The sequence below is a fragment of the Aspergillus melleus genome (assembly GCF_016097325.1).
Source record: "Aspergillus melleus strain CBS 546.65 chromosome Unknown contig6, whole genome shotgun sequence".
In the NCBI taxonomy this organism is placed as follows: Eukaryota; Fungi; Ascomycota; class Eurotiomycetes; order Eurotiales; family Aspergillaceae; genus Aspergillus; species Aspergillus melleus.
In genome coordinates this window covers 284,755-302,114 of record NW_025763375.1, presented here as the reverse complement: position 1 = coordinate 302,114, position 17,360 = coordinate 284,755, and the positions used below count along the sequence as shown (strand labels likewise).

Sequence of the window (17,360 nt, the reverse complement as noted above, 5' to 3'; positions counted from 1 at the left end):
TCTCCAACTTGCAGCCCGCGGAAGTTCGCCGGTGGGGCCTGGAATCAGGTGACCTGCTGACTCAGTGTCATCCTGTTCCAGACTAGCGCCACTGCCGGAAGCCGAGGAAGGGAATCCAACGGTTTGCGCGGTTTGACTTGAAAGTTGGGCCCCGGAGAGTGTTGAGGAGCGCCGCTTCTTCCCAACCATCTCCTGCCCTCGTCTTTTCTCTCTCTCTCTCTCTCTCTCCCTCTTCTCTCGACGGACCTGTGTCTTGCTTCTATCTCTCTTACAGCTTTGCCTCCATCCCTTGCATACACTCGCTTGGTCTCGTGCCTGCACCGGTCAGCGCTCATTCTTTGTCGGCGCATTGTCTCCATTCGTTTCTGGGCATGTCTCGCATCGGGCTCTGTCACATGGGCCGTATGTAGGCGGCCACTCTCGCAACGTCCGACTTCTTGTCCTCCCACTTTATATTTTAGTTCCTTATTTTATCCCCCCCCCGCGTGGTTTCTTCCCCTGCATTTCGTCCTCCCTACCTCTCTCTATCGGCCTATTTCGGCCTCGTGCTATTTGCGGGATGCAGTACGTGCGAAGTATCAGCGGCTCCGTCTCGAAGACCTGGAACTCGATCAACCCGGCCACTTTGAGCGGAGCCATTGATGTGATCGTTATTGAACAGGAAGATGGTAAATACCTTGTCTTTTGCCTTTTCGTCCAACCGATAAATCGTGGCTGACTGGGTTTGACTGCAGGAACTCTTGCCTGCTCGCCGTTCCATGTTCGATTCGGCAAGTTCTCATTGCTCCGCCCGTATGAAAAGAAGGTACAGCAGATTACCTCCACGAGGAGCCCTCGAATCATACCACATGTCTGACTCTGTCTTCAGGTCGAGTTCAAGGTCAATGGAGTCAAACAAGACTACTCGATGAAGCTTGGGGAAGGCGGAGAGGCGTTCTTCATCTTCGAGACGACGGATGAGATCCCCGCCTCCTTGCAGACGTCACCGTTGGTCTCTCCGTCCACCAGCCCGAAGGTTCGCAGCGAAGAGAATCTTCCGGCCTCTCTACAAGAACCCGAGTACTTGGACCTCGAACGGTCGTCCACGATGGGTATTAATCAAGACTCGAAAGCGTCTTCGACCCTGCCTATAATGTCGAGGGTAACGCGGGCATCCAGTGACTTAGGTACGGTAGCTTAACGGCTCTCCTCGACTCTGGAAAACCATATACTCATGCATGTTAATCAGGCACACTTACCCCGCTGTCGCGATCGCCGGATGATTCACATCTAGGCAGGTCCCGCCATGGTTCATTTGGCGATGGACCGGGGAGCCTCGATAGCGCTGATGCGGCCAACATTCTGCTAGGCAAGACCGATAACCCGGGTGGTCCAAGCGTCGTTGATCAAGTTTTTGGCGAGCGAGATCTCAGTTCAACACCCCCCGGCGATGATTCTGGTGAGAACCGGCGTTCTCAAAGCCCCCCGCCTGTGTCGCCCGGCGAGGCAGTTTCGCGTGCCGAGTCTCTATCCAAGAAATTGACGGCCTCGAATATTCCTTCCCATGTCACCGATACGGGTGATCTTATGCTGGACATGACTGGGTACAAGAGCAACGAGGAAGACGCTTTACGTGCGGAAGTTCTTGCACGTAAGATCCTCGCGGAGGAACTGGAAGGGAATTACGATATCGGAGCCCTGATCGGTGCTGATGAGCACGGCAACTTGTGGATCTACAGCAGCGGAGAGGCCAAAGACGCAGCTGACCGCCGGGCTACGTTCAACTCCATGAGACCGAGCTCTGCGATGAGTGAAAATGCTATTTCCGACCCTGGCTATCACAGTGACAGCGACCGGTCTCTCCAGGCGACCCCGACAGCTGCTCGGCACTATCGCACTCAGTCCGATGTTCAGCCGGGATTTCCGACCCCTCCGCAGTCTCCAACTCCGGGCGAGACTACCCGCAACTACGCCAAAACCTTGCGTCTTACGAGCGACCAGCTGAAGGAGCTCAAACTGAAACCTGGCGCCAATGATATGTCCTTCAGCGTCAACAAAGCGACCTGCACGGCTACCATGTACTTATGGAATGGCAATACTCCGATTGTGATTTCGGATATTGACGGAACCATTACCAAGTAAGTTGCTACCGGGATGATGTATATGGACGTCTGGTGCTAATGCAAATGCAGATCTGATGCGCTGGGCCATGTGCTTAACATGATCGGCCGTGACTGGACACATGCCGGCGTGGCCAAGCTGTACACTGACATCGTGAACAACGGCTACAACATCATGTACCTGACCAGCCGATCCGTCGGTCAGGCGGATACTACGAGAGCGTACATCTACGGGGTAAACCAGGATGGTTATCGACTGCCCAAGGGTCCCACGATCATGAGTCCTGACCGTACGATGGCGGCGCTCCGACGAGAGATCTACCTGAGGAAGCCAGAAGTGTTCAAGATGGCCTGCCTGCGGGATATTCTAGGTCTTTTCAACGGAAAGGAGAACCCGTTCTACGCCGGTTTTGGCAATCGTCTCACCGATGCGCTCAGCTACCGATCGGTGAACATCCCGTCCAGTCGGATCTTCACGATCAACTCCAACGCCGAGGTGTCTCTGGATCTCCTCAGTCTGAACAAATACAAGAGTAGCTACGTGTCCATGGGCGAACTTCTGGACCACTTTTTCCCACCCACTAGCTTGCTGGTCCAAGCCGGTGGCGAGGAGTATACGGACTTCACCTATTGGCGGGAACCCCCACCGGATCTCGCGGACTTTTCTAGCACTGATAGCGAGGATGAAGATGACGACGACGACCAGCCGGATGACGAGGACGAGGATGTTGACGAAGACTATGATGGTGAATTGAGCGATGAAGAGGACAGCGATGTCGACGATGACGAAACGGCCGAGGAGGATCTCGGAGCTAGCTTTATCTCGCAGGTTTCCATCGATCCATCCAGCTTGGCGGATGGACAAGCCGATGATGAGGAGGACGAGGACGAGGACGAGCCAGGGGAGCCTGGCGAAGCGGTACAATTTTCCGAGGTTCCACGCTCGCCTCCAAAGAAGACCCGACGGTCTCCGGAACCTGGAGATCCCTGAACATGAGTGGACAGCGCGTTTTGCTGTTGATATAAATAAATACCCGCCATTTCGATGCCTTGCCTGATTGATGTCTCATTTGCATCGGTGACTTTCAAGGGGTTCCATTTCTTATGCATTCTCGGCGTTTAGAATGGGTTGCATAGCAATTTTGATTTTGTTTCGGCGATCAAGATCTGTACAGTCAATTGGGATAGACTGGTAGACAATCGGTATATACTACTATTATTATTATACACGATGAGCTTGCAGTGGTGAATTACATGGCAACACGAAGTAACTGTAGATTGAAGTTCCAAGGGGAATCAAGGAGATGTAGAAGATGCCCAAAAGGGTTAGCGCGGCCGGAAGAAAGCCCATCGACTTCATCATTTCATTTCACTTCCATTTCCATTCAACTCACCACCGATTCTTGATCCTGTCGCGCGACACAACCCCCGCCCGGTCTCATCTCTCAACGTGTCTCGCAGTCATATACCTTCGTCTGACCATGTTCAAATAAGAGAGCCGACCTCGCCGTGTCTACAACACAACGCATCATCCCTCGCAACGGTCATAACCTACTATCACCGCCGTCCATACCTCATCCACGCCATATAATCAACACCACCCCTTGAGCCAATCCTCTCACAATGGCCTCGCCAACCCAATCTCAACCAACTGGCGCACCATCCACCCAACCTCTCACTCCTCCCGCCGAACCCTCCTCCGCCAACACATCTCAGCAACAGCAGCAACAACCCCCGACCAGCGGCGGACAAACCACCAACAACCCACCCACCTCAACCGCCCTCCCCGCACAACCCTCCCAACCGACCCAAATTCCCTCCACCTCGCTCAAAGACTCCGGCAAGTCGCGCCGACCCCGCGATGTCCGACTCATCCACATGCTCCTTGCCTCTCTCGGGGTAACCTCCTACCAAGAGCGCGTCCCTCTCCAACTCCTCGACTTCGCATACCGCTACACCTCCAGCGTGCTACAGGACGCGGTGCACCTCGCCACAGAAGGCTACGCGGGGTCCATGGACGGGGGCACCTCGCGCGGCGGCGAGGTCAACGGCGTGTCGCTCCCGGCGCTGCGGTTGAGCATCGCATCGAGATTACATTACCAGTTCCAGACGGGCCTGCCGAAGGAGTTTCTGTTGGATGTCGCGGCGGAGAGGAATCGGGTTGCGTTGCCCGGTGCGACGAGGGGGTTTGATGCTGGGCAGCAGCAGGGGAATAAGCCGGCGGCGAATCAGAGTGTCTTAATGGGGGGGATGAGGTTGCCGCCGGAGAGGTTCTGTTTGACGGGGACCGGGTGGAATATGAAGGATGAGTGGGAGAGTGAGGGGGAGGAGGAGGTTGAGGTTGGTGGTGGTGCTGAGGGAGGAGGTGGAGCTGGGGAGGCGCAGAAGGGACAGCAGGAGGAGGGAGAGGGCGAGGATGAGGATGATGGAGAGGATGGGAAGATGGAGGATGTGTTTGGTGAAGATACGGCGATGGGGGAGGGTGATGATGGAGAGGATAAAACCATGACGGATGTTTGATTTGGGGGTATAGCATGTATTAACATATCACATATCACATATCGTTGTTCCCTGAGGATATCAGGGATGGGATACTTTTACCGGCGAACAGGGAGTTTGAGGCGCATCAGACCGGAATATCATTCTCTTACTACATAATCATCTTGATAAACGAGCTACCAAATGGGAAAAAAAAAAGGAAAATAATAAAGATGAGTGAGATGATCTACTGTACAATAAACAAGTTCCACCATGCAGACATACATGTACATACAGGATAAGAAGCCTGGAACCAATGAAAAAAGTACCCCATGCTAAGCAAAAGCTTGAAGACCAAGAATAACAAGAAAACGCCGTACCCAATCTTCAATATACATCTTCGTCACTATCAACCTGTCTTTCCTCCCTGGCCCGGTAGAAGGAAATAGCGATATATCCCCAAGACCAAGAGAAGACAGACCAAACTCCCCTCACCCTTCCCCCCTCGAGCAGAAAAAAAGAGAAAAAAGAGAAAAGAAAGAAGGGAGATCAATTCCCCGCCTTCCTCTTCCTCTCCTTCTCCTCATCCTCCCTCATCATCCGAATGACAACCGCCCTTCTCTTCTCGACCTGCGCGAGCTCTTCCTCCTTCGCGCGTTTCCGCTCCTCATGCGTCGCGAACCATTCCTCGCGCGCCCGATCCTCTTCTTCTGGTTTCGCGTGCGCCACCATGCAGGAGTTCATGGCGAGGCGTTGTGTTCGACATACCCATGTTGCTGTGACGGTGCGGTTGACGGCGCATTCGGCGAAGGCTATTAGGTTTTTGTGGTTAGCTTGGGGGATCTTGTGGGTTAGTTTTGCTTGTTGGTTTGGGATCCGGGAGTGGGTTTGTAGACGGGCATGCACATGGAATGGGACGGGGACATGTGCTGGTGGTGGTGGTGGGGGTAGGATAGAATAGCATGGGATAGCATGAGACAAGGTAGAGTAAACGAACCTTTAATCTCTGGGGCACAGAGGGCTCGCACGCGCTTATAGTATATTTGCTTGACTTCTGATTCTTGAGCGGCGGAGAGAGGTAGAGGGTTGCGGAGGTTGTATTTTTTGGGAACCTCTGGTGTTGAGGATGTTGATGTTGATGATGTTGACGGAGCGGACATTTTGGATCGGTGGGATTGGAGATGGATTATTAGGTCGGTCGGTCGGATTATTCGGTTGCAATTCAGAAGAGCAAAAAGTATCAGATCGGTAGGAGGATATAATCTCGGAGGTTGAGTGATGTTGGTGAGGTTAATCGCAAGGTGTCGATCGATCAATAATCAATCAGTCAATTGATCACGAGAGGTAGCAGAGCCGGGGGTGTAGTCTGTAGGGGGGCAATTCAAGAAGAAATCGAGCGAAATGGTTTCTTGGATATCCGTCAGCTCCGAATCCCCTGAGAAACCCAGTCAATGGAGCAATTGGCGGACGTGGTGGAAGGCTCTTCCCGTGGAGTGAACTGCAGATGAAGTTCTCCGCTCCGCCTGGCAAGTCGTGGGACGCTCTCGGTCGGTCTGTCCGTCCCTCTGTCGCTCTCCGCCTCCGAACTTTTTTTTCTTCCTCCGTCGGTTCTTTACACTTGACTTTGTCCAACGAGAGACTTTCTTCCACGCAGTTACTCTTGGTATTATCTGCTGGGATATCAAATACACTTCTCTGGATTTTGAAATCCCACGAAAATAAAAGAACACCATCTCCGACATCAAACCGAACGAAAAACCACCAGCAAAATGTCCTCCATGCGCAACGCCGTCCAACGGCGCAACCACCGCGAACGAGGACAACTCCAAGGCCGTGAAAAATGGGGTATTTTAGAAAAGCACAAGGTGCGCTTCCCCCCCTAATGACTCTTCACAATTCTCAACTGTTCCTCTCCCATCTCATCCTAGCGTGCTATACTAACTCGTAAAAACGAATCAATAGGACTACTCCCTCCGTGCGCGCGACTACAACGCCAAAAAAGCTAAACTGAAGCGCCTCGAAGAAAAAGTGCGCGACCGCAACCCCGATGAATTCGCCTTCGGCATGATGTCCTCGGGCAGCAACCGGGCGGGGAAACACGGCGCCACGAACCGGGCCTCAGCGGCGGGTATGAGCCACGATGCGGTGAAATTGCTGAAGACGCAGGACGCGGGCTACTTGCGGACCGTGGGGGAGCGGGTACGCCGGCAGCTGGAGAAGGTGGAGCAGGAGGTACGGTTGCAGGATGGGTTGCAGGAGATATTTGGGGGGAAGGAGAAAGAGGACGATGGGGAGGAGATGGATGAGGATGAGGATGAGTTCGGGTTTGATTTTGGGGATGAGGATGTGAAGAAGCCGAGGAAGATGGTGTTTGCGGATGATCAGGTGGAGCAGAGGTCGTTGCAGAAGAAGAAGTTGAGGGACGAGGAGGATGAAGATGAAGATGAAGATGACGAGGAGGATGATTCGTTTGGAGGAATGCAGAAACGCCAGCAGCAGAAGAAGTCAAGGAAAGAACTCGAGGCGGAACGTCAGGCCCTCGTAGAGGCCAGGCGCATGCGCAAGACGAAAAAACGAGCGGCCGAGGCGCGTCAGAACAAGTTGAAGGCGCTGCAGAAACAACATGCCGATATCACGGCGGCGTTGAACGAGTTGGACTGGCAACGAGCTCGCATGGAGAACTCGGTGGGAGGCACGAATAAGGATGGGATCAAGTGGAAGATCCGGGAGCGCAAGAAGTGATCTCGGGATCGCTATGATTCATGATGATTTTCTAATACTACTCTGTTTATTTCGTTTAATATGGCCGGGAAAAGTTGGACCTGTGATTTTTGTTTGTATAGAAGTTTACAGAAGGATACCACCATGAAAGAATCAAACTGGACTTTTGATTGCTACTCATCTATCGGTCGTAAAAACTCAAAAGAAACCATCTAGGTCGTCATATTAAAAGAAAATGCTCGCATATACAAGAATCCGAAATTACTGCTGCTGCTGCTTCATGTGCGCCACGCGGATGCTGACAGCCCGCTTGTGCGCATCCAATCCTTCAACACCAGCCAACTGCTCGACGGTGCGAGACAGTCCCAGCAGACCTTCCGCTGTCAGGTTGGAGCTGGTAATGTGCTTCAGGAAGGATCCCAGGTTCACGCCCGAGTATTGCTTGGCATAGCCGTACGTTGCTACCAGAAGTTAGTTGATTCTTGTTTCCCTTGGTCAATAGGGGATAACTTACGCAAAGAGTGGTTCACACCCGCCGAATAATCACCCACACTCTCAGGAGTCCACTGGCCGATGAAGACGCTGCCTGCGTTCTGCACCTGCTCCACCGCAGCCTCGGCGTTCTCGATCTGCAGGATCAGATGCTCCGGGGCGTATTCGTTGCTTAGGGCCATCGCTTCGTTGAGGTCTCGGACCACGAACGTGACCGAATGCTCCAAAGATCCTCTGACAATATCCATGCGAGGCAAGGCCCGAGCCTGCTTGTCAACCTCATCTTCGATAGCTTGGAGCTGCTGTTCGTTCAGGTTGATGGCGATGAGAATGACCTGCGAATCGACACCGTGCTCGGCCTGACTCAGGAGATCCGAGGCCACAAACGCCGGGTTGGCCTTCTCGTCGGCCACCACCAGCACCTCACTGGGTCCGGCGGGCATATCGATGCTGACACCGGCCGAGGTGTCGTTGGCGACCAGCATCTTGGCCGCTGTCACGAACTGGTTGCCAGGTCCCAGGATCTTGTCAACCTTGCTGATGCTTTCGGTTCCGTAAGCCATGGCGGCCACGGCCTGGGCACCACCCGCCAGCACGATGCTCTCGGCGCCCACCTTGTGCGCCACGTACACGATCTCGGGAGAAATGCTGCCGTCAGACCGGGGTGGCGAGGCAAGGACGATCTTCTTGCAGCCGGCCACCATGGCGGGAACACCCAACATCATGGCGGTCGAAGGCAGCACGGCAGTACCACCGGGAATGTAAAGACCAACTCGCTCAATGGGCCGAGAGAAACGAGAACAGACCACGCCGGGCATGGTCTCCATCTGGAGAGTGTCGTTGCTGCTTCCCTGAGCGGCGTGGAACTTGGAGATGTTGGAGATGCTGACATCGATGGCGTCCTGGGTTTCGGGAGACAGCTTCATCAATTCCGCGGGGTAAGGAGCGTGGAGGACAGGGGAGGTCAAGGATGTCGCCTTCTCAAACTTGTGGGTATACTTGAGAACGCCGGCGTCGCCGTTTTCACGGACATCTTGGATGATCGGGCGGACGAGACCAACGATGGCATCGTTGGACTTCTGCGACGGCCGCTTGAGGTGGTCCTTGACAACATCGACGGACGTCGAAGCAGTCACGACCCGCGTCATCTCAATTCGACTTTCATCTGCCTTAGGTTGGCTCTCCGGAGCCGGAGCCGGAGCCGGAGCCGGGGCAGCGGGAGCAGCGGGAGCAACGCCGGCCTTCTCCGCCCAAGGGCCCTTAGCATCACCCTTCCTTCGCTTCACCTTGAGGTTCTTCAGATCGAGGTTTCTCTCCACATCCTCCAGACTGACACCAGCAGCCACACAGCGTGTCAGCGCAAAGTAGAAAAGGTCGGCGGCTTCGAAGGCAATTTCTTCCTTGGTGTTGGCTCGGCACAGCTCGTCTGCTTCCTCCATGATCTTGGCTTGAGTGAGCTTGGGATCATTGAAAAGGCGGGCGGTATAGGAGCCCTCGGGTGCATCCGCCTTGCGTTCTTGCAGGGTCTTCTGCAGGCGAGAGAGACCGTTGTACGGACCGAAGCAGCTGGCAGTTCCCAGGTGGCAAAAACCTAATCGGAGTATGTGCATTAGCTATGCATTGTTTGGTGCATAATACCAAGAAAGAAGCTCCTTACCTCTACCGATCTGCTTGACGGTGAACACCAAGCAGTCGCTGTCGCAATCGAAACCCACCCGGATCAGCTCCTGCACATCGCCGCTCGACTGACCCTTGTACCACAGACCCCGCTTTCGGCTCTGGTAGACACCGGTGCCGGTGCGGAGGGCCTCGGAGATACTCTCGTCACTGCTCCAGACCAAACCCAGACAGGTGCCACGCTCGTCGGTCACCGTAGTGGCATAAAGACCGTTGCTCTGGTCGGCCACCGCTCGCGCTGCGATGAGAGAGGCGGCCATAACCTTGCCATCGGCCTGGCTGCGGTCAAAAGTCAGGGCGTCGGACGACAACACGCTGACCGCACCCTGCTTCACAGCTTCCTTCAAGGTCTCCTCCGACGGGGAACCGGAGAGCGTCTGATAGAGATTCTGAGCCTCCAGGTTCATGCCCAGCTTCTCAGCCAAGGCCTTGACGGCGGCCGACTCGGTGGCAAGGCCGGCCTCCCTGCGCTCGTATTTCTCAGACACCCACGATTGGAAGGCATCTATTTGGCCATCGGACGAGGCGTAGACGACAATGCGTGACGAGGGGACGGATTGTTCTTGAGTGAGGGCGGTCAATTGGTCGAGGGTGATGAAGATCTTGGCGGCTCCGGCGTTCAGGATGTCGACGAGGACACCGGAGGAGGCAACGGCGGTCGCATCGACGTAGACATCGAGGAGACGGAGGTTGGCGCGAAGGAACTCCTCGGCCTCAGCGAGACTGGAGGCCTTGATCAACACGCGACCGAAGTAGGCGATCTGGTCGAGGGCGAGGCCGGAATCGGAGGGGTTGGAGGGGTCGAACGAGACGAGGATGGGTGTGGCCATGATGAACAAGGCCGGGGTGGGGATAACCAGAGAGGGTTAGAAACCAATCTCGACTGATTCGAAGACAGACGAGAGAGAGAAGAATGAAGCGAACCCCCGATGAAGAGAATGGAGTTGAGGGGAAGCGAAGTGTGAATCATCGGGAAATTCTTTGCTGCCCCGCACGGAGGCACGTGGTTGGTGCCATGGCTCGATGCTTGCGGTTATCGGAAGAACACTTAGCAGGGAGAGGATGTTGGGTATTCCAGCTATGATGAGGGGGGTTATCTAATAGACTGGTATCTTTCTTTTTGCCCATTTGCACAAAATCATGCCTTACGAAGAGGATGTCATCGAGGACGGCGTGAGTGCCAATGATGGCCGTGAGAATGACAAGCACAGAGATGTCCCGTGATTGGCGGACATTGCTGATTCAGCCATCAATGCACAATTTATCCAGACATTATGTCGGGTTATGCTCAGGTACCAGGTACTTCAGGTCAACGCAAGGACACAGTACAAAAAAAAGTACTCGATACCTGCCATAGCTCGGTCTGTCACATGGTCTGGCTCGGCAGCCTTACAGACCTCCAGTCCATAAAGAGTAAGAGGGAGAAGCATGGATCAAGACCACCTGAGAGCTGGCCAAGATCGTCCAGCACGACCCTCCGTCTGCCAATGCTCTTTCATGTACTCTGATCCTCCTGAAAGACATGGAGATTGCCCCATTCGGCAACCGAGGGCAGGCAGTCAGGCGGACAGTCGGATGATACCTCGACGCGAAGGATAATAAATGCTCAATCACATTTGCATTTTTAGTACGGAGGAGTCACAGCACACTGGCTCCTTCGGGTCTGCAAATCTTCAGAAAAAGCAAGCAAGTCATCGCCGTCACTCCAGGCGATCTAGTCGATTGCCGAATCGTGTGGGTGGTCCATCGTCACTAGTCGGTGGGTCTTTCCCGGCTCCATTTTATGGATAGGTAATGGAGACTCGGACAGATTATTATTGAAATGTGATTCTGCATTCAATCGAGGATTGACTTTCGCTTCGTTCGCGAATGAATGCGGAATGCCGCTGGTTGACCTCCTTGCGTTCCCCTGCATCGCTCGGCCGTGGTGACTAAGGGATGAAGGGCAGTGGTTGCCAGCATAAAATCACCCCAATTTCCTTCCCCACGCGACATCTTCTGCTTCCCTGGATTTTTAGTTCGTTCCTTAGTGTCCCTCTTAGTCCCTGATCTTCCCCCCTCCTCTCCTTATTTATGTGCTTTCGTCTGCTCCGTCAGGCTGTCGCTCATTTGGATTGTTTTATTTTTTTTTTCTTAATTCCACCTGCCCATAGTATATAGTTCTATTCCCCGGCAGTTGTTTGGTGTTCGCGAAAGAGGACTTGAACAACCTACGATCCAGATAACACTCTCTTTTCGCCCCTTTTCAGTCGGTCGAGTATCACTCGTTCTTCCTCGACCATGCATTTGCCGTCTCTTCTTCCCCTGACGGCCTTGGCTCTCGTCACTCCTTCCCTCGCCTACCCTCAGCATCACGATGAGCAGCCTCTCGTGAAGCCCGAGGACTCCTCGTCGCGTGCCGATACCATTAAGGAGGCCTTCGTGCACGCCTGGGAGGGTTACTACAAGCATGCCTTCCCCAACGATGAATTGCACCCCGTCTCCAACGGATATGGCAACTCTCGCAACGGCTGGGGCGCGTCCGCTGTCGACGCTCTCTCTACCGCTGTCATCATGGGCAATGCCACCATCGTCGAGCAGATTCTCGACCACGTCGCCAGTCTCGACTATTCCAAGACCTCCAGCATGGTCAGTCTGTTCGAGACCACCATTCGGTACCTGGGTGGCATGATCTCCGGCTACGACTTGCTGAAGGGTCCTGCTGCGGGCCTGATCGAAGACGAAAGCAAGGTGGAGACTCTCCTGACCCAGTCCAAGAATCTGGCGGACATCCTAAAATTCGCCTTTGACACCCCGTCCGGCGTTCCCTACAACCAGATCAACATCACTTCGCATGAAAACGATCACGCCAAGACCAACGGATTGGCAGTGACCGGTACCTTGGTTCTGGAATGGACGCGTCTGTCGGATCTCACTGGCGACTCTGAGTATGCTAAACTCAGCCAGAAGGCCCAATCGTACCTTTTGGATCCCCAGCCCAAGGAAGCCGAGCCGTTCCCGGGATTAGTTGGCAGTCACATTGATATCAGGACTGGAAAATTCTCCGACGCCCAAGTCAGCTGGAACGGTGGCGCCGACTCGTTCTACGAGTATCTGATTAAGATGTATGTGTACGACCCTAAGCGGTTCGGAAAGTATAAGGAACGCTGGGTGGCCGCCGCCGAGTCCACCATCAAGCATCTCGCGTCACACCCGGAACCCCGCCCTGACCTGACCTTTTTGGCCTCGTACAACAACGGAAACCTGGGCCTCAGCTCGCAGCACCTGACCTGCTTCGATGGAGGAAGCTTCCTGTTGGGCGGAACCGTGCTGAACCGTGACGACTTCATCCAGTTCGGCTTGGACCTGGTCAACGGATGCCACACTACTTACAACGAGACCCTCACCGGCATCGGACCCGAGACCTTCAACTGGAATCCGAACAACGTGCCGGATAACCAGAAGGAGCTGTATGAGCGCGCGGGCTTCTACATCGGCAGCAGCGTTTACATCTTGCGACCGGAGGTTATTGAAAGTTTCTACTACGCTTGGCGTGTGACGGGCGAGGAGAAGGTAAGAGGCCCAACGTGGCCTGCCCGACAGGCCAACAGATGAAAAAGACATGGACTAAATTGAATGATTGTAGTACCGCGAATGGGTGTGGAACGCCTTCGTGTCGATCAACAAGTACTGTCGCACCGAATCCGGCTTCGCTGGCCTGAAGGACGTCAACGCGGAGAACGGTGGCGGCAAAGATGATAACCAGGAGAGTTTCATTTTCGCCGAGGTGCTGAAATATGTCTACCTAGCTCATTCGGACGGTAAGAGTTGGCCTCGCACAGTATCAGACCGTAATGCTGACCATCCGATCACAGACGAGGCGTGGCAAGTCCAGAAGGGCTCGGGCAACAAGTTTGTCTACAACACCGAAGCCCATCCGGTTCAGGTTGCATAGATGCTTAGAAAATACTGCTGTAGTACATATATACCGAGCATACCTTATTGATATGGATTATCGTTATCTCAGAGAATGCTGGCTGAATCGGCATGCTAGATTTATATAGATGCTGAAATCGGTTGTGTGCCGCCAGTCCGTAACAAAAGGAAACCCTATTGATGTCATTCAAGTTCTTGAACCGTATTTCCCGCCGCCTACTCTAAGTACGTAAACAGACTAACATGGAGTTCTACAGGGATTCTACCACCCAACCCAGTATGATTGAATGGGGATACCCCTCGGGGCGGTTAAACTGGAGTGGCGTCGAGCCCGTTATCCCCTCCATTTATTTAAGCAGCCTTTCCTGTTGGGATGCTGAACAGCACCGCAGGTTCGCCATCCCGGTATGCCCTGTCAACCCGAAAGAACCCAAGACGGTCAAATTGAATGATATCATCTTGCGCAAGGCTGGTGATGTTGCAATCAGCCCAAGCTTCGGTCAAAAATTCGGTCTTGGGTGTCAGGAACGAAAAGAGATCATCTTCTTTCTCAAGTTTGTCCTTGGTGATCAGGTAGTCGAAATCGAAAAGACGGACAGGGATCAAGTTAGCTGTTTCTTTTGCTAGCCAGGTCACTTTCTTCTCGGTATTTTTGAAATCGCCTTCAAGGTGGAGTTGTAGTTCTAATTCAGAGGTTATTCCGGACTTGTTTGCAGAGATCCGAGTGACGATCGCGTTGCCCCAGTTCATGAGGGTGATTTCCTCGTTCGGGTTGAAAGATCGAGCATCCTCCTGGCTGAGAAGAATCTCCCGGGAATAGAAGACCTTCTTTGTACCCAGGGCTGCATTCTTGTTGTGCTTTGGCCTCTCGGCAGTACTGGTCCCATCGACGCCATGGATAATTGCAGTAACAGCATTGTCTTTTGGAACGGCGGTATGTCGAGGCGCGACCGAATCGATATATTTCTTGTTGGTAGCCCAGAACAACGACCAGTCCAGATTGATTATATTCTGACTGGGTCCTTGCCTCAAGATGAACTCTCGCAGTGCGGGCACTTTCATTCCTCTACGCCTTATAGCACGAACGGTGGGCATTCGAGGATCGTCCCAGCCCCAGACAACGTTATTGTCAACTAAGACCGTAAGCTTTCGCTTCGAAAGCACCGTGCGAACGAAATTGAGACGGGAGAAATCCCAAATCTCAACAGGGCGGATTTCAAGAGCTTTCTGGATCCAGGAATATTGTGGGTTTCGATCACGATACTCGTTGGTCCGGAGCGCGTGAGTCACACCTTCCAAAGAGTCAAGGAAAGGAGCGCAGAAATCATATGTTGGGTAGATCTTCCAAGCTGCCCCTATCCGATGATGAGGCTGCGGGTTGCAGCGGTAGATGACTGGATCACGGAGACATTTCACTGGGTCATCGACAGAGATCTTGGTGCGAATACACCATTCAAGACCGGTACCAGCTTTCATCTTTTCAAAGTGGGCAAGGCTGTCCTCCACACTCATGTCCCGATTCACACTAGGGACTCCGTTCTTTCATGATGTCCTTTGGCGTGTTGTCTGCATACGCCTTGCCTGACTGAATGAGTCTGACGCAACCTTCATACATTTGTTGAAAGTAGTCGCTAGAATAGGAAATCCGATCAGGCTGAATCCCGAGCAATGACAGATCCTCTAAGATTGACTCTTGAAACTCCTGCGACTCTTTCGAAGGATTAGTATCATCAAAGCGACAAATAAGAACGCCTCGCGAATCAGGGCCAAGGTACTCGTGGGCGAAATAGTCGTTCAACAAAGCTGCCTTGGCGTGACCAATGTGAAGATACCCTGACGGTTCAGGGGGGAACCTCGTCACAATTCCATTCTCGGTGTTCTTCAGGCCAATGTTATAGTTTGCACCTGCAGCACTGGCTGCGGCCTTTTTCTGTCGTGCTGCATTGCTAAGCGCTGTAACAACATTGGTGACCCAAGGATTGGAGGCTTCGATGAAGTTGAACCAGCGATTGGTGTTTCTATAGGTTTGACGAAGCTTTATGGCCACCTTGTATCCACGGAGAGCACCCCAGACCATAATATCAGCCAAGGTCAATGAGTAGCCAACGAGATAAGAGCGCAGGCTGAGATGCGATTCCAGTTCCTTGATGGGTCCGTCCAATGATTGGAAATCAGGGACTGCGAGGGCTGCTGAGCGTTTCACCCATTCATCAACCTAGTAGAATCTTTGAGACATGTCAAAGTCCACTGGAAGAGAATGGCCGACAAACCTCTCTTTGGCCTGGTCTTTTCCGAACTTCAATCTGATCCATCAAGTATGGTACCACAGAGCCATCAACAATGGAGTCGCCATTACTAGTAGTAAGAATGACTTTCTCATTCTGTTTGCCGAGAGAGTCCACCTCCTTGTACTCGATATTGATCGTGTTTGGAGGACACTTTTGCGCGATGTACGTTGTCGCAAGAACGGTAGGAAGGACCAAGCCACTGTCGGCCTTGGAGGCAACTGTAAGGGCAGCCATGTAGATGGGACTGATGGTTCGAATGAAGAGCGTCTAACCTGGATGGATAGGAGTCGTGCCTTAAAAACGATATATCACCACGTTGTACGTAGGTTTCGATGCCGTCACCCGTTAATTTGCCTTCGATAGAGAGACGTGAGTCATAAGATAGGAGTCATTCATGGCTCGTTGCGGGGTCGACAGCGGCACGGAGGGATATTTATCCAATGGATGCATCATAAAAGCAAGACCTTCACCCGCCAGCCCTCCACACAGCGCAACCTGCCAGCTTGGAAGGCCTATGCGCTTCTTCCCTTGGTGTCGCAGTATCATTGCGACAAGGCTCTCCTACGTGACCAACCATACTCCGTACCCGTGAATCTCTCGTAGTACTATAGCGGCTTGTCCTCTGTAGATCCCTGCTATTCCAACATTGCGAGTAAACTTTACATGCAATCAAATGGGCCATTGTACAACTTGGCGAGGCTGAGGCTGGGTATGGAGTCTAATTAGCTGGAAAGGGGTGTCGATCGACATTGTGGTTAGTGGAAGTAGTAGTGGTTTTCGCAGAACAACAGCCTTTAGAACTGTTCGTGAGGACTAGTGGGTCAGATATGGGAGTTCTGAGAAAGGAGCAATTTTATTGAAGGTTCTAGCGTAAGAGTTAATTCCCAATGTCCTTCAGCATAGTCCTCCATTAATCCTCGTAAGCAAATAAGCAAAGTTAATCGGTTGTGTCACATGAAAGCAATCACAATCCCACCAATGCCAGTCATCTTGGAAATGTTGTTGTGTTTTTGTAGACTTAGAATAGAAAATCAAATTGCATGTCCATGGTTCCCACCGTCATAAGACCCTTTCTCCCATGGTTACCTGCTCCGATCTACATGACATGTTAGTAGAAACATCACAAAAACTCAAAGGCCAGATGGAATGGAAGTAGAAAAGGATAGAGAGGAGACGGGGGACAGATCACATACCACCGGCTTTGACTTTTTATCTCTTCCCCGCCACATTTCAAGTGTAGGACCTCCATGGCAGTTTCACAGTTTGGCACGGAATTCGTACGCGCCCTTGAACTTGTTCCATTTTCCCAGGAAATGCTCAAACTCCCGAAACAGACCCTCTATGATCTCATCGAACTCTTTGATCTCTTCGTAGAAGCTCGATCATTTTTCTTCCTTCTTCGATGCAGGCCAGATGATAGAATACTTCGTCTACAAGTTGCGCAATACTCATATTCTCGAAATCGTTGAGACTTTGTGGGCCCATTTTGTCTATGGAAGATTAGTCTGGATCATCTGGAGGAGAATTCTTGCACGGACCTTTAGTAGGGGCTTTGGTCGAAGGAGAGACCATTGTAGTTGAGGTGTCTTCTCAGAGACAAGGGACTTGTGTTGGAGAGAAAAGGAATGAAGAAATTGGAAGAGGATACAGAAGAGGTCTCAGGATCGCAAGTGTGGATTTGCTCGGTTCT

At 52.7% G+C, this 17,360-nt stretch overlaps 8 protein-coding genes across 8 annotated transcripts; 4 read left to right on the top strand and 4 right to left on the bottom strand.

The window, feature by feature from the left end:
• Positions 1-559: 559 nt before the first annotated feature.
• Positions 560-3,090, top strand: ned1 (putative lipin Smp2; the record flags this gene model as incomplete). The annotated part of the gene is made up of 5 exons (XM_046091623.1): positions 560-668; positions 735-805; positions 869-1,166; positions 1,229-2,117; positions 2,172-3,090. 5 exons carry the CDS (start codon positions 560-562, stop codon positions 3,088-3,090), a joined length of 2,286 nt encoding a protein of 761 aa, XP_045947600.1.
• Positions 3,091-3,533: 443 nt separating this feature from the next.
• TAF9 (putative transcription initiation factor TFIID, 31kD subunit) lies at positions 3,534-4,619 on the top strand (the record flags this gene model as incomplete). Its single annotated transcript, XM_046091622.1, has 1 exon — positions 3,534-4,619. The coding sequence occupies exon 1, from the start codon at positions 3,723-3,725 to the stop codon at positions 4,617-4,619; it is 897 nt and encodes a 298-aa protein (XP_045947599.1). The 5' UTR covers positions 3,534-3,722.
• Positions 4,620-5,126: 507 nt separating this feature from the next.
• LDX57_009879 (uncharacterized protein) lies at positions 5,127-5,737 on the bottom strand (the record flags this gene model as incomplete). The annotated part of the gene is made up of 2 exons (XM_046091621.1): positions 5,127-5,389; positions 5,575-5,737. 2 exons carry the CDS (start codon positions 5,735-5,737, stop codon positions 5,127-5,129), a joined length of 426 nt encoding a protein of 141 aa, XP_045947598.1.
• Positions 5,738-6,641: 904 nt separating this feature from the next.
• On the top strand, positions 6,642-7,319 carry LDX57_009878 (rRNA-processing protein UTP11; the record flags this gene model as incomplete). The annotated part of the gene is made up of 1 exon (XM_046091620.1): positions 6,642-7,319. The coding sequence occupies one exon, from the start codon at positions 6,642-6,644 to the stop codon at positions 7,317-7,319; it is 678 nt and encodes a 225-aa protein (XP_045947597.1).
• Positions 7,320-7,559: 240 nt separating this feature from the next.
• Positions 7,560-10,297, bottom strand: HIS4 (histidine biosynthesis protein HIS4; the record flags this gene model as incomplete). Its single annotated transcript, XM_046091619.1, has 3 exons — positions 7,560-7,759; positions 7,813-9,381; positions 9,448-10,297. 3 exons carry the CDS (start codon positions 10,295-10,297, stop codon positions 7,560-7,562), a joined length of 2,619 nt encoding a protein of 872 aa, XP_045947596.1.
• Positions 10,298-11,747: 1,450 nt separating this feature from the next.
• MNS1B (glycoside hydrolase family 47 protein) lies at positions 11,748-13,401 on the top strand (the record flags this gene model as incomplete). Its single annotated transcript, XM_046091618.1, has 3 exons — positions 11,748-13,019; positions 13,093-13,267; positions 13,322-13,401. 3 exons carry the CDS (start codon positions 11,748-11,750, stop codon positions 13,399-13,401), a joined length of 1,527 nt encoding a protein of 508 aa, XP_045947595.1.
• A 332-nt stretch (positions 13,402-13,733) lies between these two features.
• GUS1_2 (glutamate--tRNA ligase) lies at positions 13,734-14,894 on the bottom strand (the record flags this gene model as incomplete). Its single annotated transcript, XM_046091617.1, has 1 exon — positions 13,734-14,894. One exon carries the CDS (start codon positions 14,892-14,894, stop codon positions 13,734-13,736), a length of 1,161 nt encoding a protein of 386 aa, XP_045947594.1.
• A 13-nt stretch (positions 14,895-14,907) lies between these two features.
• GUS1_1 (glutamate--tRNA ligase) lies at positions 14,908-15,904 on the bottom strand (the record flags this gene model as incomplete). Its single annotated transcript, XM_046091616.1, has 2 exons — positions 14,908-15,597; positions 15,653-15,904. 2 exons carry the CDS (start codon positions 15,902-15,904, stop codon positions 14,908-14,910), a joined length of 942 nt encoding a protein of 313 aa, XP_045947593.1.
• Positions 15,905-17,360: the final 1,456 nt, after the last annotated feature.